The 21742-nt window shown below is 31.8% G+C and overlaps 2 protein-coding genes across 3 annotated transcripts; one reads left to right on the forward strand and one right to left on the reverse strand.

Moving 5' to 3' along the window:
- Nucleotides 1-799: 799 nt before the first annotated feature.
- Nucleotides 800-4226, reverse strand: LOC129288952 (UV-B-induced protein At3g17800, chloroplastic-like). Its single transcript, XM_054925773.1, has 2 exons — nt 3711-4226; nt 800-1804 (listed from the first exon to the last, which is right to left on the reverse strand). The coding sequence occupies exons 1-2, from the start codon at nt 4085-4087 to the stop codon at nt 1018-1020; spliced, it is 1164 nt and encodes a 387-aa protein (XP_054781748.1). The 5' UTR covers nt 4088-4226; the 3' UTR covers nt 800-1017.
- Nucleotides 4227-12109: 7883 nt separating this feature from the next.
- On the forward strand, nt 12110-17678 carry LOC129287601 (FK506-binding protein 2-like). 2 transcript variants are annotated; one of them, XM_054923809.1, is made up of 6 exons: nt 12110-12353; nt 12510-12604; nt 13788-13850; nt 15344-15434; nt 16053-16157; nt 17347-17678. In XM_054923809.1, exons 1-6 carry the CDS (start codon nt 12293-12295, stop codon nt 17430-17432), a joined length of 501 nt encoding a protein of 166 aa, XP_054779784.1. In that variant the 5' UTR covers nt 12110-12292; the 3' UTR covers nt 17433-17678. The 2 variants fall into 2 exon arrangements, with proteins under 2 accessions (XP_054779784.1, XP_054779785.1); XM_054923810.1 differs by having other exon boundaries at nt 12125-12353; nt 12555-12604.
- Nucleotides 17679-21742: the final 4064 nt, after the last annotated feature.

Below are 21742 nucleotides of genomic sequence, written 5' to 3' on the forward strand. Positions count from 1 at the left end.
AATAATATTTTATTAACCATAAACCAATCATGAAGATGAGAATCTGAACCTTGAGTTCATACTGACAAGTTTCAACAACTCAACTTGCTTCCACGTTATGATGACTTGCATCTGATTAAAGAAGTGTCAAGTATTTAACAACCCAAACGTTTCAAGCACTCATAAGGAAGCAAATTTAAACAAGTATGGACTCATGACGCATATAATTTAACAACATAATTTCACTTCTTTTTTTTTTTTGTTTTAAATATCTGTTATCAGGTCTTCCAACTAAGTTATAACCCTTTTGAAAAAGAGATGAAAATATACAAAATGCTAGCTCATTCTGTTGTTATTCCTTCTATCAAAACATATACATGTAGAGTTGCTTTTAAAAAAAATATATACAGGATAATTTCTCTTATATTTGAAAATGGAATAATATATAAAAAGAACATGTAAAATAATTAGCTATATTACTCAACTAGAATATTGACCTCTGCGTTGTATGAATATATTCTAAATTGCTGGCTTTGCATTGTACAAATCTTTTCTAGGTATTAGTTTGTGTAATTTCATTAACATAAAACTTACTGGCATATCATATTTCTATTATCAATAAACTGAACATTCCAAAACACTAATACAAACAAATAAAGCATATAGTTCAATGAAAAACATGTCCATCAAATCCTATCACTACCCACAACCGACTGGTTTTATACAAAATTATATCATAAATTGATAATTTTGCTTAAGACATCATCATCATCATCATCATTAATTCATTATGCAGAAAGAGGCAAGCAAAACAACAGAATTCTGTCACTATAGTCTATATTATTAAAATTCTGGGCATCAGTGATCATAAATAAAGATCAAGCCTTCAAACTATACATTACTCAGGCTTCTGAAACCTGTACAATAGAAAGATTTCCCAGAAGTTGAAAGCCAAGAACATGCTCTGATGTATATACACAAAGTCATCGCACCAGAACCTAACTAAATCACAATACCTGTGACTTTAATTTATGCTATTTAGTTATCTCTAAGCTTATATACACTGTCAATATAATCTTCTGTCTCCCACAAGAATGACCCAAAAGCAACTGCTTCCAAGACTAGCCTCTTCAGAGTTGAAAATGAAGTCAAAATCACATTGTTGCTCTCAACCAAACCAGATTCCTCATTACCAAAAAGTGCCAAGCTATAACTTTCCACCAAATTCACAGCCTCCTTAGATCTCAGTTTGGCAAATCTCTCCAACAGCCCTGGGTGAAATCCCGTCACATAACATTTCATATCTTTGATTTCCTCTTCCTGCTTCATTACCCCTTGACCTACAGATTGATTGTTACCCATTAGGCCAAAGATTATATCTTTGATTTCATATGCGTGTGGATCGCGAATTGTAAGGGTGGTCCTGTGATCACCATGGTTAGCGACAGATAGGCTCCGTTCTAGGTGGTATCTCAATGAAATCGATTTCAAGAAGTAACCGTATAGTATAGAGGCAACATAAATTCGAGCAAGCAAGAATTCCTGAATCTCAGTTGTTGCCCAGGTCTCAGTCACACTAGATTTTGCTTTCAAACCGGTCATACTTGTCACATGCTCCCTAATCAAATCCAAAATCCCCAGGCTGTAAATGGACTCAAGCTCCCAGTCTTTAGAAGGCAATATCTCTAGCCTGCCATTGTATGTGCATTTAGAAAGCTTTGGAATCAGAGGAACCCTGATCTCTGAAAACTTGTAAAAAATCAGCAAATACATGACATCTTGTACTGCAATTTCACACTCATGCTCTTTCATTTGTGCAATCCTCCTGGCATAGATAAAAATTCAGCTCAAATCCTGCTCAATTCCATATCTGGAAATCAAAAGAATTATGCAAACATCAAGGAATTTAGCAAGCATGGTTAGCTTTCTTTCTTTCTTTCTTTCTTTTTTTTCAAGATGATGAAGACAATGATGCAACAATACCAATACATTTGATCCTGCAGAAAAATGCCCATGCATGGTCCTCTAGTTTATAACAATTTAAACCCAAATCAAGCGACTCAGAAATTTTTAGATGACAACTTGAATGGAAGAAGGGTGCAGGGGCAAAGGTAGTGAAAGTACTTTATGATGCAGCAGAATGAATCATATCAAATGACCAAATGCCTTCATAGTTGTCGTGCGCACGCGCGAAAAAACATTTGGCCTAAAATTATGCCACCCATGCAGAAAAGTCTTTCATTGTTGCAGAATGCAGATGCAAGTGATAGGTATCAGAAATGTTGATTGTTAGAACACAAAAGATTCACGGTTTCAGCTTCAGCATATAAAACTGCCAATCACTTTGCTAATGCCAAGCACGCATGCTAGCTTTGGAATAAACATGTTACATTTCCAAAACAGAGAAGGGCAAACTTGCTACTCTGACAAATTACATGGATTTAGTTTTCTTTTAATAACGTCCATAAGCCATGAAACCTACATATGTATACGATTCAACAAGACAAGATAAAAGTACTTTTTCAATTGTTTGAATCAGATATAAAAAATATAACAGTATACAATGAAGCATGGAATTACAGTCCCAGAGGAACACATTTTTCAGGTAGGTTGAGTCATTTATTCATCAGTGAATCATCAGAACAAAGAGTTTGCAGTAAACTTATCCAAGAATCTCCAAAATTCCTTCAAGGTAAAAGAAACTAAAAGAATTTTGAGCCAGCAATTTTAAGAATCACATTAAGTTGGCCACGCCACACCTTGCCAAATTTGATGTGACAAATCTACTTAATGGAAAGAAAAAAGGGATTTTAGAGATGGAAAATGTCCCATGCATCCCAGTAAAAAGAAGTAATAAAAAGGAACAATTACCATTATGTGATCACAGCATAAGTATTATAATAGATATTTAATATTATTTTTTGGCCAAATAAAAGAAAATGTTTTTCCCTTTAGAGTTACTAAAAGAGCCCACAACTGCAGATGGACCATTAAAGTTTGTTAAAACAAGATTGAAACACAGAATGAATCCTGCCAAGTTCATATAGATTCTAAACCAGTCAAAGTCCATCTGCTGATCAACTCTTCATTGCAAGATGAAAAAAAATATTTATATAGTATATCTTGAATGATCACTAGAATTTTGATTTCCTTTCATGACTATGATTGTTTCAATGATACTAACAATAAATTCATGATATTGTATATCTTCTGCAGGTCAATAAATTAGAGAAAAAAACTGTAGCTTCAATCCTACCTAAAAAGATAAATACCCCTTTTGGCTTTTATTATCCACCAGAATAAAAAATGGACAACTCATGATGCAGGGATCAAATGCTGCCCAACATTATCAATAATTTTCCAGATTGACTTCATATACTTTCATCATAGATGGAACAGAACTCAAGTAAATACATATTTTTTGATGCACGCATAATCTGATTAATATCAAGCTACTGTTATCCCCCAAAAGATAAGCACACAGTTAAAAAAGTAAACTCAATGAAAGTAGCCTTATGAAGAAGTGCATAATGGGTTTATTATAGTTATAAAGTAAATTACTCCATCTTCAAATTGTTGAACTCATTTTTAGTCCCAAAATATAAGAGCGTCTGCAACTTAGTTCTGAACATAACCAACCCGTTGGCCATTAATGGGAATAAAGGCCAGAAGAACTAACATGTAAAGAATTTGTTAGGATCAGTTAGAACAATCTAAATTAAGACGCAAACCTGTGAAGCAAGTCCTCATCGGAACCTGTGGTGAGCGCCATGCGAGCAGCTGCAGCATCTCGATCATCGACCAAAAGCTTGAGCTCCTCCGCCACCGCGACGTGGAACATCTGGCGGTGGTTCTGCAACACACCGCTCAGAAACTTACCCACATGCGATTTCGGCTCTAGCGGCGAGTTCAGGCTACTGAACTCACAGTGACTCGCGCCAGCACTCGCCTTAACGTTGCCGGGCCTCCTCCTAGTGTTGAAACAACAACCCAAACTGGGTTTTCCGGGCAAATTGCAGATGAATCTAGAAATGGGTCTCAGACAAAGGCTATGGGTCAATCGGGGTACAGCCAATGTGGGTGATGGGTGGTAGAGAATATTTTCCATGAAAAGGTTAGTGGAAAGCTTGAAGAGAATCGCAGAGGCAGAGAGAGAAAGAATGGGTTGATTGAACTGAAGAGCAGAAATATCTTTGGCTATGGATAGGGCTTCAGAGATGGGAATTTTGGTGATAGAGTGATAATTGATAAGCGCTTAGACTAGTATTTGGTTGTGACGTTGACGCGCCCACCGTAATAAATAAGAAATACAGAGAGTGGGGTCTCAGAGAAGAAGGCTTTAATGGTGGAGTCTGAAGAAAAAGATGATTTCTTGATCAATCAAGGAGTTCATCTTTGTCCTGACCCGACAAGTGATTTTCAAGATAAGATCAAAGCGCTATCCGCCTAGATATTTTATTATTTCAATTTTAAAGCAATAATTCATTGAACAAAGGTAGCCTATTTAAAGAGTTTGTTGTTTTTACGATTTTGTTTTCAAAAGAAGACTTTAATTTTTTTTTTGGGTAAAGTTCAAAAAGAAGACTTTAGTTAAAACTATCTCTCTCTAACGCCGACGTCAATTTAAAAAAAAAATTATTTGATTTAAAATATAAAATATCAAAAACAATAATTATTTTTTTAATTATATCTTTATTTTATTTATTATTTTAAATTTTAATAAACAAGATGCATTAAAATATTAATTGTCATTAGTAAAATACTTTTTTAAAATATTTAATGTGAATGTAATTAAAAATATATAAAATAAATTTAAGCAATCAATTAGTTTTTCTTCTTTTTTTAACTGTAAATAGAGGTAAAAATATGAGTCTGACTCATATGGGTTGAATTTTAAATAGGTTAAAAAAATTTCAATCCATTCCAAACTTTTAGAATTGATAAGCTAAATAGGTCAACTCACCAACTTATTTTTAAATTTTTTAATATTTTTTTATGAATTTTTTTAAAAAATACACCTAAATAATAAATTTTAATTTAATATTTTTTCATGATTCATTCTAAATATATTAAAATATTAATTTATAATGTTTATACAAAATATATAAATTTATACAACTATAAGTAAATCATGCCATATGATTTAAACCATAAAATTTTCTCCTTTTTTTTTTAATTTTTTTAAAAATAATATGAGTTAAACGAGCTAACCTTAATCCATTAAAATTGACCTATATGGTTCACGAGTTATATGACTTGGGTTAGAAAGAATGTATTTTATATTCAGGTCAATTTTTTTCAACTCAATCCGACCTTTATGATCAATTATTCGAGCCAACCCTTATAACTTGACACATATTCTCGACTCTAATTGTGAACATGGTCTTGAAGGAATATACAATCATAAGATTTTATTTTTGAGTCTTGATAAATATAAAAATGTATTTAAGAGGGAAGAATTATATTTAAGAATCAAGACTATGACTTATTCACAAATCAAATTCAATAAAATTTAAAATTACACCATAAGATCAAAGGACTAAATTGAAATAATTTTTTTAAAAAAATGATCAAAATGCCCATCAACTAAGATTTTAAAAATTGGGCCGGTCATTAAATAAAGTTAGATATTGGTTCATGGTTTATTGATCGAACCGGTTATATTAAATTAATATATTTGTAAAATATTTTTAATTAAATCTCACCCTCTAATAAAGTAATTATTTATCTTTAAACTAACCCTATCTTTTTATATTTACCTTTATTTAATAAAGTCTTTCATCCTAAAAAATATAAAATGATCTATTCAATAAGAGTACTTTTAAAAAATAATAATAATTACACCTTAAAAGGTTAAAAATGTTTAGCATTCAATCCTTTAAAAAATATAAGATATTTTTTAACGAAAGGAATAAAAATTAAGATGTTAATAGTTAATAGAATGATAAAGTATTGAAGACTTTTTGAAGACATGTTGAGGTTAAATTAAAAAGATGAAATTTAAACAAAAAAACATAGATAAATTAGAGAAAGTATGAAGATTAAAAAAAATGTGTTTAGATTAAAAAAAGCTTCACAATATAAGCAATGAAAAATCAATAAAAATCATAAATAAATAAAAAATAAGAAGAATACGATGTACTGTACGCATATTGTTTAGTTCAAGTCCCACATCGTGTATGTCAAAAGAGAAGGGAGGTGCGCTTATCTATAAAAGGAGGGAGCAGCATGCTCTGTCACGCATCAGGGCCGGGTTTTACTTTTGTAGAAATTACAGCTCATGGCTCAACGTTTTTGATAATTTTGTTTTTGGCTTTTCCGTTTTTGGATTTTTTAATTTTTATCCATTTGGATTGTCTTCGTTTATAGAGCTTGTGGATGGGAACCTAATTGTCAGGAACACCCTTTTCAAAACTACTAAGCTTGCTGGAAGAACACCTGATCTAAAGCGTCTCTTCAAATTTAAACACTTGAACAAAGAAGTTTTTAGACATGAAGTTAAATGGAACTCCTTAACCTTGTATGGGTTAGACTCGATAATGATAGCTCGATTAGCACAAATGGAGCTGCTACTTGAGGTATCATCAAAAATGACAAGGGTAATTGGATTAAAAGCTTCCACAAATTTGTCGACTACCAGCATAGCTCAACTATAGAGCTCATGAGAATCTACGAAGGCCTCAAACCTTTGCTAAAATCAAAAATTTAGCAATGTTAATGTCTACTCGGACTCGATGGAGACGCTGCCTCTCATTAATCATGGCTATTATGGAGATCATCCTTTATTTGACACAATCAAAAAAAATCAGAGATCTCACTATGAGAGATTGGGTGGTCACTTTTGATCACGCATATAGAGAAGCAAATAATTACACTGATTTCCTAACATATAAACCTTATTTGAAATGTTTTAATGTTATGATCAAATGATCCACTAAATGACTGTAAAAGCCTTATGGCTTTAGACATAATTAGGATTTAGTCTCCCTACACGATTTTGCCATGACCTTTTACTCAAAAAAAAAAACTACTAAAAGGATAAGGAATGAACGCATGAGTTATGATGCCAACCTAGAAGTGGATAGCTCAGTTTAGGAAGATGATAGTAGTGGGTGTGTTGGCTTCTTGCGTGACTAGCAACTCCAATGGATTTGTGGCTTTAGTGGTAAAATCAATGCAGTACCTCATACTATTGTAGAACTTATTAGTCTGATATATGGATTAAGCATATGCTGGTTGAGGGGACTTCGTAGAGTAAACATTTTATGTGGATCGCATGGAGGCCATCTACTTGATTTTGAAAGGATGTAACAGCGAACATCAGTTTGCAGACATTGTAGAGGAAGTAAGATCTCTCTACCATAGAGATTGGCTAATTCTGAACGCTCAATCACATCTTCTCAGTATTTATTCTCATAGTTTAGACTCTAGCTTTGTAATATTTGATTAATCCCCCTCCTTTTTAGCTAAAAGAGGAGGAGGATGAATGATTTTTTCTCTTCTTGTTTGTTACTTCTTTAATTAGCAATGTTTTTCTTCTATTTAAAAAGAAAAAAAGAAAGGTATATTATGAAACTTTATTTTTATCAAATTATTTTATATTTTAGGACGTTAAATCTTCTATAAAAGTATTTTATATTTTAAAATGGAAGGAGCATTACTTTCTCACGCCATCCAGTATTTTTTTATTTTTAAATTCATAATTTTTATGGCCTACATAAAAAAATATCACACATTTATAATTTTTTTTGGCAATAAAAATTTAAGTGAGTGGGGCCCTAAAAACTCGATAAAGTCATGACATGTCTTCTAGCTCAAAAGTGCTTATAGAAGTACTAATAAATTGCCTACCGATAAGGTCTTTATATTCATAGTGAGATTTGATTTCATAATTTGGTGAGTTATGTGATAAATTCTTAAATAAAAAAGGATTTGGCAGCTTATAATTTATGATATTAAAAAATTCTAGGTTATGAGGACTTTATTTGTGAGTGATTTGTAAATATCTCTGTAAATATTTTTTGAGTTTAGAGATATGTCTTGACCTTAATAAGTCTCAAGATCTAACTCATTTAATCTTCTCATTATATAAAAAAAAATTAATAGTTTATGATATTATATACAAAAAATAACTTACGATGTTTTATAAAAAAAAAAAAAACTTGTGATAGATTAAAAAAGGTTTTGGCATTCAACCAAAAGAGGACTTGGCATCCAACCAAAAGAGGACTTGGCATCTTCTTTTTTTTTTTTTGAATAAAAAAGGATTTGACAACTTCTTCTTGTTGTTGTTTTTATTTTTCCTTTTTTTTAATAAATTTGATGTTGAGAAGCTTATTTATTTAGGAGAATTTCGGTAACCTTTCATTTGAATAGGAAGAAAAGTTGAGAAAAAAAAATAGGATGAGAAAAAATGGAGAAAAGAAAAAATTAAAAAAAAATATTATCAATTTTTATATTTAAATGGATATAAAAAAATTAAGAAAATAAGAAAATAAGAAAATATTATAATGACTATAATATCCTTATATCAAAATATATTGTTTCATGTAACTGTATGTATAAAAATATATTTAAAGTAAAAATTATATAAAAATTAACACTATCAAAATAATTTAAAATTAAATCAATTGGTAGAAACTACTTTCATGTTATTACATTTTAAAATCAAATAATTTATCAAAAATATGTTATTTTTTATTTAAAAAAATTAAAAAGTGGATAATTTTTTAAAATTAAATATAAAAAATGAATAAATTTCAATTCAGCTTTTGGCCTGTTGGTAAGAGCATTTTGCCATCACCTATAATCATGAGTTATGCGGTTAGCATATGAAACTATAACATGAAAAATAAATTATATCTACATAATATCATAAAAATGTGAAAGGCACACATTTATAAAAATATGCAATTTATATAGAAGATGGAGACAAGCACAGCACTGAGACACAGCAATGTGAAGTCATTAATTTTTAAGCCAAAGACTTTCATAATCATAAAAATTATCTGACTTAGCATTAAATTATTTTTATGATAATTACTATCACTTATTTTTTTGGCTAGATATTATCACTAATTATAGTGTAGCAAATATAATCTAAATTAGAATACTGAGATCTTAAGGCAAAAAATGGAGGATAGAAGATAATAAAATAGAGACTCCTATGCAAAGAAGTAGCAGGGTATACGTAGAATAAACATTTTTCTCATAAAATCTCTCCATTTGTGGAGAGAAAATATGGCAGGTTTCACATATTTATTTTCCCCTCAACTTTTCTTTTCTTCTACTTTTTCTTTATCGTTCAAATAGGAGAAAAGTTATTTTTTTTCTATTTTTTCCTCATATTTTCTTTTCTCTCGTGTTTTCTCCCCATCCAAATAAAACATAAAGGATCATGAATGTGACTTGCTTTCACATCATAGCTAATAAAATCTAAAACAACATTGCAAGATCTAAAGACTAAATTGTAATTATTTAAAAAAATGATCAAAATACCTTTCATTTATTTTAAAAAAATAAAACCCACCAGCCACCGTTGTCGGGGCCTTGCTAGTGACAGCAGCTACTAGACCTCTATTGCCAAAGCTCTGACCACCAATTGGACTATTATTGACGGTGGTTGAAGAATTATGAAAAATTAAATTCTCTAAAGGTGACTAAGGATGGGTTTATAACCCCTGACCTCTTAGCTCACCAAAAAAGTAAAAATCATTAAGCCGTTGAACCCATTTAACTATATGATACAAAAAATTATATATGAAATAAACCTTATTTTCAAATCACTTAATTATTATATTACTTGTTAATTGCGTAATTTTACTTGTTAATACCTTAACATGACTTATTAATTACTTAACTTTTCTTACTAAATTCATGACTCTCATAACATAATTATATTACTTATTAATCATATAACTTTACTTATTAACACCTTAACAAAATTTGTTAATAACTTAACTTTCCTTGTCAAGCCTGTGACTTGCACAACAAAACTATATTGCTTATTAGTTGTGCAACTTTATTTTTAATTACTTTACTTATTAAACTCATAACTCTCACAACAGAATTACATTATTTGTTAATTGTATAACTTTACTAGTGAATTTTGCAACATTGCTTGTTAATTACATAGCTTAACTTGTTAATACCATGACAAGACTTATTTAACTTTTGTTTCGAAAAACAATTAAATTACTTATTAATTATGTAACTTTATTTGTTAATTCCTCAACAATACTTGTTTGTCGTCACTTGTTAAATGAACATATAATTTACATAAAAGAGTTTGTTAGATAACAAAAGTGATGAAAGTCGAGTCTTTTTTATCAGTACTCATCGAACTAGATACTCAATTATATATATAGAGCAATATTCTAAAAAAATAATGTTAATAACTAAAATTAAAGAAATGACAAACTATATTGAGCTTTTAACAAGTCTACTTTTTATCATAATAATCAAGAGGTTTTAAACTAAGATTTATTATACATATAATTTTGAGAGAGTCAAGGATTTAACAAGTAAAGTTAAGTAATTAATAAGTAACGTTATACGATTAACAAGTAATGCAATTCAGTTGAGGGAGTCATAAATTTAACAAGCAAAGTCAAGTAATTAACAAATTTTATTAATAAATTAATAAATAAAGTTATGCAATTAACAAGTAATATAGTTTCGTTGTAGGAATCACGAACTTAATAAAGAAAGTTAAGTAATTAATAAGTTATGTTAAGGTATATTAATACATACAATTACACGATTAACAAATAATATAGTTTGTTATGGGAGTCATGGACTTAACAAGGAAAGTTAAGTAATTAACAAGTTTTATTAAGGTATTAATAAGTTAAAATATGCTATTAATAATTAATATAATAACCAAATAGTTTGGAAACATAGTTTATTATATATATAATTTTATGTAGGGTAAAGTAGCAAATTTGGCCACAAATTATTTTTCAAGGAACATATGGTAGCCTAAACTATCAGATAGTGCAAAATAAATCTTGAACTTCCAAAAATGAAGTATCCAGTAGCCTGCTGTTAACTTAAATTAACGCACGTAATATAGCGCCCACAATGACACATGACACAACACGAGCATGACACGTCAATACGATAAAAGTGTAAATTTAACCACAAACTATTTTGCTAAGAGCGCCGGGTAGCCTTTACTATAAAAAAAGGAATCATCTAACACCTTCCCCTCAATTTGATTAAACATCATTTATTTTTATACTTATGAAGCCTATAAAGCATTAATCTCTCCAATCTTCTTGCCTTCATTCTCAACATTAGCTCTAGAAGAAGAGGTTTAATAAGTTATTATTTGAAGACAATGTTAATGAAGTAAAAGTTTGATTTTACTATGCATGAAAAAAACTTGATTCTAGCTTAATTTAGTCATGAATTGTTTCTTCTACTTTGTTAGCATCGTTTTCGTGAATATCTTCCAATAAGAACTCTTTCAATCTCTTACTCTCGAGTTGAGATTGAGAACGAAGGCAAGAAGATGGAGAGATTGATGCTTTGTGGGCCTTTTAAGTATGAAAATAAACAATATTTCGTCAAAATTGGGGGAAGGTGTTGGACGATCCTTTTTTTTATAGTAGAGGTTACCCAGTGCTTCTCAAAAAATAGTTCGTGGCTAAATTTGCACCTTTATCATGCTAACGTGCCGCACCTGTGTCGTGCCACATGTCATTGTGAGCCCCACATAACGTCCGTTAGTTTAAGTTAACGGCGGGCTACTGGATGCTTCATTTTTTAAAACTCGTGATTTATTTTACACCATCTGATAGTTTAGGTTACCAGATTTATAGTTTGTAATCAAATTTACACCTTTACCCTTTTATGTATTATGTAATTGCATGTATTTAATGGTTTGGTGATCCTTATTTTTTTTTATAAGTCAAGGGATCATGAGTTCTAAATTTATCCTTAACCACCTTTAGAGAATTTAATTTAATTTTTTAGCCACCGACGGCGGCTGATTGATGGTTGAAACTTCGATAACAAAGGTCCAGTGGTTACTTTTACTAAAAAGACTTTGATACCAAAGGGTAGTGCTTTATAGTTGGAGTTTTTTTTTTAACAAAAAATAAGTAAAGGTCATTTTAATCATTTACTTTTAATTTTTTTTTAATTTAGTCTTTGAGTCCTGCAATCTAGTTCAAATTTTGTTGGGTGTGATTTCAAAATAAGTCACACCCCTGGTTCTTTAATGAAATTGTCCCTGTTTATTTGGAAATTTTGCTCGGAAGACCAGACTTACCCCAGTGGCAGAGCCTGAGGCTGAAATTGGCACAGAATGAATTCCATGATGAAGGCAGCTCCTATTTTTCTCTTCTTCCTTCTTATTTCGATCCTAGGTAATGTCCTTTAGATCTTTTGATTATTTCAATTAAATGTTTGCGTAATTGAAATTTTATAACTTCTCCTTCGATAGCTTTTTGTTCTCCAATGCCTGATTAGCGGTTTGTTTAGATCATGTTAATTTGAGTTCAGTTGTTGGAAATTCTTGGTAGTTTCTATTCCATTGATCGGTTTCGTGTTTGTTCTCCCTGGGTTAGCGTCTGCTAAGAAGACCGCTGATGTAACGGAGTTACGGATCGGTGTGAAGGTAAGATGCTCTCTTTCTTTTAGATCTATGTTCTATCCTTTTTTAGAACTGAAGTTGTTGAATTAGGAATATGTGCGCACGATTTCCCAAACACTGAAGTCAACTTTTTCTAGATATAAATTTATTGCTTTCGGAATTTTCTAGTTTGACTCCAACACATGAAATGGTAATTGGCTAATGTCTGGTGAGTTCATATATGAAAAATGTGATCATCTAACAAAATAAAACAATGAACCCAAATTTTATTGTTGGCATTATCTCAAGCGTGATGTGGCCAGGCGGGCTGTGTATGGTACCGGTCAATATTGTGAATGTGTAAAGCTTAGGTTCTTCAGTGTGTGTTTATGCGTTGTAAGGATATACGCATACATAGTTTTTTTTCTCCATGTTACCTCCTGGAAGGATACTTTTATATAAATTGATTAAAATGTAAACTCTACAGATTATAGTATCTTAAACATTTCTACATTTTCCTAGTTTGGAATAAAGTTAGATGAAGTGCCTTGCATAGTGGGATAGAGTACAACAACATTATGCAATCCATGTAGCGGACTTCATTTAGTGGCATAAAACTTGTTGAAGTGCCTTGCATAGGATAAAATGTTGGTAACTTGTACCTGGTGTAATGGTTATATTTTAAGTTGATGAATATACAAGCTCCTTCTTTCATAGATATGATAATTTTATGTTACTATTCTGGGTAACTTTTGAAACTAATAAAAATGACTTTGGTATTTAGTTTTGGTGATTTAACCATGGCTCAATATAAATATGTGATGTCAGAAAATTATGCTTACTGTCTTATTTGATTGCCTTTCTCAAGGATGATGGTCATTTCTAGAACTAGGTAGATCAATTTGTCCTGCTAGGCCAGTATTTCACAGGGAAAATAACATTAGCAGAGCAATAACAGGGATAGAAGTAACAGTGTTGCAGAGGGATGAAGAAAAAGCTTTTACACATGGGGCTTGCTATTGTTATTTTCTTGGCCCTGATCGCTATTTTTGGGAATTCTCCATGTCGATACATGTTGTGTGTGTGTGTGTGTGTACATATCAACACTATTTTGAACATGTTGTACATTGGTCATTGGGTTTGATTGCTATGCTCACTGTTGACTCTAATCAATTTTTATTTTCTTGACTCTAATCACTTGCTGTTTATTGTCTCTTCCTCTCTGCAGCACAAACCAAAGTCATGTGAAGTTCAGGCACATAAAGGCGATAGAGTCAAAGTACATTATCGGGTAAGTAGATTTCCTGGTTCATTTGATGAATATGTTACGATGAAAAGATTACGAGTAGAACTGTTAAACTTGCAATAATGTTAAATTTAATCAAAGTTGTTTTTCCAGGGGGTGGAAAGTATGAGATATCTCATAACCTTAACCTAGTCATTCATAATATGGTTCTAATTTCTGAGGAAGCTATATTTCTTCATATGCGCGTTCTTTTTTGCTTCCTGTTATTGCTTCTTCATCTCTTGGGTTTTTCCTATGGATTTTTTTGTGATATTTTTTAGTACATTAATGTCTTGAGTAGTTTCAGTTGACTTTTTTTTTTAAATAGAAAATTATTTCTGGAAGGGGCAATGCTCATAGTAGTTCCTTTTCCATTTATTAATGCGATCAACCCTACCGACAAACTCGTTATAATATTCCAACAAGTTGTAATATTTGATCAAATAACCCTGATTAACATTTAAGTCTTATTAGGTGTTCATGATGAAATTTAGTGACAGCCCCTTTTCAATGCCGTGGACATGACAGTATTCATGTGTGTTTTTGAAATATTTCTACATTTCCTTTTGGAAGTAACGTGAATGAATGTATTGTTCCTTGCCTTGGTGATATATGAGGTTTTTTTCACAATCTTACCTGCTATCTGATCTTAGGCATTGAACAGACATAAGCCTACAGGCCCTAAAAGTATGGAAGCTTTTCGTCACCAGAAGCTTCATAAATTTACTACCATTCTTATATCAACAATTTCTTCTCCTTCTCTCATGTCCATAGTTGATTACCAATTTGCGTCTTTTTATTATGTATTTTTTGCTTTTTGCTTTTATATTGTACGTGTCCTTTTATATGATTTGTTCTCAGATTTTTGGAAGACTGTTTTCTGTTTTGTGTTTGTTAGCAAAATCTGTGTCTGATTTTTTCCATAAACCCTTCAGACTCAAATTCCTCCTTATCTGAAGTATTGTACTTCTCATTACATGTCCTGTTTTTTTTTTTTTCCTACTTAATTCCTTTCATTCATTGTTTGTTGAATTACTTGAGGCATATTATTCAATTATGTCAACTTTTATTTGTATTTATTTTTCCTTTTATTTGTTAAGATGTTTCTAATATGATTGCATATGATTCTCAATCTATTCGTTTTCTTTCAAGCATGAAAATAATATCATGCAAATAGCAAAATTTTAATTCCGGTTCTTTTTGCTGTAAATAGCATCTGAAGTCTTGGTGATTCATTTGGTGAGGGATCATCCATTCATGTAATTTGTATGTATCATATTGAGTCTAATACTTTGAGCCCTATTAAGAAGGGTGGAGAAAGGTTAAAGAGAATACTTATGAAAGTTATTAATCGAAACCTCTTAGTTAACAACATTTCTAGAAGTTTGGTAAATGATAAAGAACACTAGCGTCGTACAATTTATGTAGCCGACCCCACCTAGTGAGATAAGGCTAATTGTTATTGTATATTGAGTCTAATACATTGTCACTTGTTTCAGGGAAAACTTACTGATGGAACTGTTTTTGATTCTAGCTTTGAAAGGGATAGCCCAATTGAATTTGAGCTTGGTACTGGACAAGTGATCAAAGGTTTGCTACTTTGTTAATGTGTAATAAATTTCTGGATTCCTAATTTTTTTTTTTTTGCAATAACACTGGTGGTGGATAATTATAAATGCATTAACATATAAATAATTGCTCCCACAGCAATTGTTAAAAGTAACTTGAAAAATGCACATTTAATTTGAGTAACTTCGACAAATTTCCTTCCACCTGATCAATGATGATTTGGGTAATAAAAGGAGTCATTCATTATCTGCAATTTGCTGCTTTGCCTTCTCAAATTTCGCAATTACTGAAGACTCTAGAGATGAGAAAAAATTAATTGAGCAATTAAATTTTGGGAAAGATGCCTTATTGCATCTGTATTGTTCCTTGCTACCTCCTTCCTATCCTTTCTCTCCCCCCTCTCCCTGCGGTGAAAGAAGCTATTAAAATTGTTATTAAGGAAATTTGAACCTTCATGGGAAATTTTATATCTCTGCTGATATGGTACAGATATATAGACTAAAAGTTGAACATTTGCATCCCTATTTGCATGGTACAAGTGTATAAGCTAAAAATTCATTGCAAAACACTTGACTATAATTGATGGCAGATTTTCTTATGGGGTGAAGGATTCCATGGTTGATCATTTTCTCTTTGCAGGGTGGGACCAAGGATTATTGGGAATGTGTCTTGGTGAGAAGCGCAAGTTACAAATACCAGCAAAACTTGGCTATGGAGAGCAGGGTTCCCCCCCGACTATTCCTGGTAATTCCCTCAAGTTATTCTTCAAACTGAACCTTCTTTCTAGTTGATTAAAAAAAAATTACCGTATGCCAAGCCAGATACCTGATGAGGATAAGATCAGATTGCCCGTTTACTTGAAATGACCTGATTGGTATTTTCTCTGTCGTAGAAGAGGGTGTGCTCTTTGTTGAAGCAATCTCTTGTTCAGTTGTTTGGCTGCATTACTTTATCTGCTTAGATTCTGGCATTTACATACTTTTCTAGACCTGTTTATGCAGTTGATTTAATCTAGAGAAAAAAAAAGACTTTTTGGGTAGATTGAACTAAGGTTTGATGATTATTAATAAAGGCATAAGCAATGGTTGTGATGTGAAAGGAGTATTTGTCGAACATCATTGTAGTTTGAAACTGTCTGTGATCTCTTTTCTTGAATTGGCTAAACTCTTAAAGTACTGGGGAGTAATTCTCAATGAAAGAAGTCAATGGTAGATCAATATCTTTATAGAATATAAAATTTATAGGAAGCCACGATATTTATAAGCCAGAAATAGGTATCTCACCTAAAATTCCGTGTTAAGCATGGACCAGCAATTTATTACAAATTCACAGCTGTTTGTATTTTATAAAAAGTTGAACATCGTGTTAACTGTGGATTTTGTCAACAATAGTGAATTGTCATCCACTTTGTATCTCTCTCTAAAGTGAATGTACACTTAGTAACTATTATTGCCCTCTCTTTGTCAACCGTGAAAAGTATTTCATTATTCATATCTAAATATGATAATTTGTTTATATATATATATATATGTATGGATGCCATGACTGGATGCGGATATGTTACCACACGTAGTTTACAAGCGTTCTGTCAATCCCTGAATCATATACTGATTAGTGATTTTACAATTTACCATCTCTGTGTTGACCACCTTCAAGTGGGAGTTATTACAGAGACTAGGATAAAGTTTCTTGCATTTGTAGTCATGTTTTCCAATACATTGTAACGTGTAATGATTTTTATATCTATAAAAAAAGGAGAAAAAAAGGCAATCACATGTTACTGAGCTGCAAAAACTGTGTTTGTGTGTGTGTGTGTGTGTGTGTGTGTGTGTGTCATATCATTTTTCTTGTTTTTTTCAATGTTATGAAGTCTTGTCTTTTAACTATGACTTTGTCATGCATAATACTTAAACATATTGACTGTGCATTTCAGGTGGCGCAACCCTCATTTTTGACACTGAACTCGTAGGAGTGAATGGGAAAACTTTAACAGAAGAAAAACCAGACTCTGAGCTTTAGAGATGTCATGTTCCTTCCCATGAGAAGACAGACATGACTTCGGCTGTTCTTGTTAGCTTATTTGACTTTAAACCTTCACCCTGTTGCTAAATTAGAAAGATTTTAGTTGGCGGACCCAATCGTTCCATTGCTTATTTATCAAGTGTTCGGAATGTTATGAGAAGTCTCAAAAATAATTCTTGGTTTTTGTTTGATGAGTATCTCAACCCTTTATCTATAATGAGAAGAATTACTGTTAAAGTGTGACTTCGTGAGGAAATCATTTGAATTTCGAAAATTATTTAACTACCGCGTCTGGGATACGTCGAAGTTTAAATTCAAGTTCCAGGATGATGAAATTAGGAGGGAAATTATGGGCAAACCTTGCTTTGATTTGCTATGCTTCTATGCAAATAGAAGTATAGAACCAAGGATCTAGCATTTTTTTTTTTTTTCGTCAGTGCCAAATCTGAATGTTATTTTATGGTTATTTAGAGACATAAATGATGCATACGAGATTTACTGGTGTGTAGTACCCAGTTACCCATGGGGTCAGCTCCCCTCCTCCCACCATCCCCCGGACCTCTTACTAAATTTAGACGGTCCATATTAAATGTTTTAATTTTAATTTTATATTTAAAATAAAAAATTTTAAATCTGTTTAGCAATTTGGATAGTTTGGATTTAATATGGATAATTAAAATTTAATATCAAATGAAAATTTGATTTTAAATTGAGGAAGAAGGCAGCCAAAAACTAATGATAATCTACCGCTAATGCCAAATATTCTCGATTTGAGTCTCATAATGGTTTGAGGATGATGTTTTCTGCACATGTCAGGGGTTTGAATTGACATTGGAAAATAAAGCGCCGTTTAGTTGGCAGGAATGAAGCATCTAAAAAGGGAAAGAGAAAATGAATTTTCATTGATTTGGTTTAAGACTACACAAAGGACTGAATAAGATTGGACATCAACTAAATTCAGAATTTGATCCTTTTTATGAAAAGAACTGGGTTAGATAATTCATAATTCGGTCTGGTCCTATAAAAATTGAAGATTAACAAGATTGGATTTGGTTCATAGGATTAGGAGACTGGTCATATTAATCTAGTACTCACTTGGCCTTTTTTTTTTTTCTCTATGATAAGCAATAATTCATTTCAACCTAATAAATTCAATTAAGATAATAAAAACACTTATAATCATAATAAATTCATAATGATTTCTAACATTAAGAAAATAATATTTCAGTTACAGTCCAAATTCCAAATGATTTAAACATATAACTTCAACAAAAACACTCAACAAAGTTCAACACTACATTACATCTGTCATGTAATTATCTCCTTAACTTCAACAAAAACAAACTCAAAAATATTCAAATAATTATCTCTTTAGCTTCAATAACACTTGAAGCATTTGTCAAAAAAAATTATATACACATATATAAAGTGATTAGTAAGTGTAAAAATGTATTATATAAATTAAATTAAGAGGCATAAAATTAAATATATTACTTGCAACATTAATTACATTGTCAGTCTCTTGAAAATTGTCAACCTCATGAAATATAGAGAAAACCTATGAGAGAGATTGCCCTGCAACTAGCCAATTTTGGGTATAAATGTGTGCTTCAGTCATCTTAGGAGATAACTCCTATAATCATCAACAACACGTTTTCCAATGCTAAAAGTTGATTCAGAAGCAATTGTAGATACTGGTATAGCTAATACATCTCATGCTATCAAGGAAAGCACTCTGTACTTGGTATAATTAACCTTCCACCATGTCAAGATATCAAAATCATCATCATCATCATCATCATCAATAGAGGTGTCCTCAGACGTACTAGCGAAAAGGTATCTATCCAACTCTAATTGGGTATCAACTAATGAGCTTTTTTGCTTTTGGGATGCTAACCATCTACGACTAGGGTCTTTTTTACCTTTACTTGCATTTGAAGTGTTAATGTCAGGAGCACTTAGAGAGTTGGCACTACCAAAACTACTTGTATCATGACAAACTATTACAGAGTATTCCTCAAATAGGCAATACAAAGTGTCTCTTGCCTTATTCTTCATGGATATGCAAAGGTCAGGGGCAAGAAAAAGCTAACCAAATACGTGATTGATATAGGAAAGCTTGTATCGAGGATCGAGAATCACAACAATAATCAACAAAAGGTTCAAACTATCTGCTGCTCCCTAATGCTTACCATATTTACTCTTCATGCTCAAACACATCTCCCTAAGAAGAGAGTCATCACTTTCAATATTCTCATCTCACTTTCGTCTCTTGAATTTAAGCAATTTGATGAAAGCATGTATGTGCAATAACTTTTAGTGTGTAGAAAATTACAAAATGACATCATAAAACACCTTTAAGAACTTAAGAAAGAATCGTGCTTTATTCCAAGCTTGTTTGTTTAGAGGGCCATTATGCTTAAGAGGAGCTTGCCTAGAGTAAGCAAAAGCATCCATGTTGCAATCGGGTCTAGCACCTTGCCTATAAATATAGGCATCCATGCTACCATTTAAACACGAAAAGTCACTCCTGAGCATGATGCTTTGAACCTTTATTGAAGTAGCTAACAAAATCTTCATCCTTATCCTTTAATCTTTCAAATGCCTTTTAAAACTTCAAAGCCACATCCAACATTAAATATGTAGAATTCCATCTAGTACTGACATCGAGGCAAACAATACTTTTTATGTCCAGCATTTCTAATTCACAAACATCTTTAAATCTTTGCAAGTGAGAAGGAGAGGAACGAACATATCTAATAGCATTTCAAATAGACTCAAAAGTATCTTTCAACTCTTTCAACCCATCATTAACAACTAGATTAAAAATATGTGCAGAATACCATAATTAAAGATAATCACCACCACAAACAAGACCCCTCCAATTCTTTAGACGCCTTTTTAAGTAAGACAAGGTTGTGTCATTGGAAGTTTTATTATCCATGGTTGTAGTGAACATATTTTGCATGCACCAGTCAGATAAGCATCTTTCAATTGTCTTGCCTATCATGTCACCCTTATGATTCTCAACCATGCAAAAATTGAGAATCTTCTTATACAAGTTCCAATCATTATTAATGAAATGGGCCATTAAACATAAGTAATTGAAGTTTTGAACTGATGTCCAATAGTCTATAGTGAGGCAAAGAGGATTAGTACACTTCTTCAACAAATTTTCAAGATTCTAATTTCATTAAGATACAATTGCTAGGCATCTTTAGCCATTGTTGTTTTTGAAAGGATTTGAAATCGTAGTTCTAACTCCTTCACAAACTTTTTAAAGCCTTCCTTCTCAACAAGCCTAAATGGCATCTCATCACATATGATGAATTCAACTAGAACCCTACGACATCGTTTTTGATTGAACATGTGAGATACTAAGCTTCCGTCTTGCCCTGTCACATAATTCAACATAGATTACTTTGTCATTTATGTAGCTTTATGTAGATTCTTGGGACACTTTGGTACATGCCTCTTCAAGGATATTAAGCCATGCTTGCCTGGGTCATAAGCATAATCTAAATTACAGTACTTGCATGCAGCTCTAACTTCTCCATTTGTCTCCTCCAATGATAACTTAGTAAAGTATTTCCACACTTTTAATACCTTTCTTGTAGAATTTTTTTCTCTTCCTACTACCTTCTGTAGCTTCACTTTCAGTTACAATTACAAGAGGAGGAGTACATTCCATAGTAGTTAGAGGTTGAGGAGGAGGAGTAGGTGTCAAAGATAGTCCAGAAGGTATTGAACTCACATTTTCACCAATGAAAGAAGATGATTGAGGTTGGTCAATGCTGGATGTTTGCTCAATATCCATCACTTCACAATGATAAAATATAATTGAGAGCATATAATTGATAAGTTATAATAACACAATGATAAAAAGGAAGCAAAATGGACAAGTTATAACAGCACAAAATCATGGTAGGTAACACAAGCCAAAACATGAGAGCATATAATTGATAAGGTGATTACTAATAAAAATCAGCCCACAGAAATGTCCTGCGAACAGATCAACACAGACATGGGGAAAAACTTTAGATAATTGTTATGTTATGGCAAGTCAATCCAAATCTGTGTAACAAATTTCAACAAATTCTGGATCATGTAGAGTGATGAGGCAGAGTCAGGGGAAAAGATACATCCACTTTAATGGTTTTTCATATATTCGGTGATCATGCAGAGTTAGGTAAAAAAACAAGGGAAATAAGAATAAGAATATGCTAGACTTAGGTCAGCACAAGAAATCTCTACAGCTACTTTTCAGGTAAAAAGATGAAAGAAAGAAGAACAAGGAAATGTAAGAC

The sequence above is a fragment of the Prosopis cineraria genome, unplaced genomic scaffold, assembly GCF_029017545.1.
Source record: "Prosopis cineraria cultivar Desert tree isolate PC_DT_omini unplaced genomic scaffold, ASM2901754v1 PC12, whole genome shotgun sequence".
NCBI classification, from domain to species: domain Eukaryota; kingdom Viridiplantae; phylum Streptophyta; class Magnoliopsida; order Fabales; family Fabaceae; genus Prosopis; species Prosopis cineraria.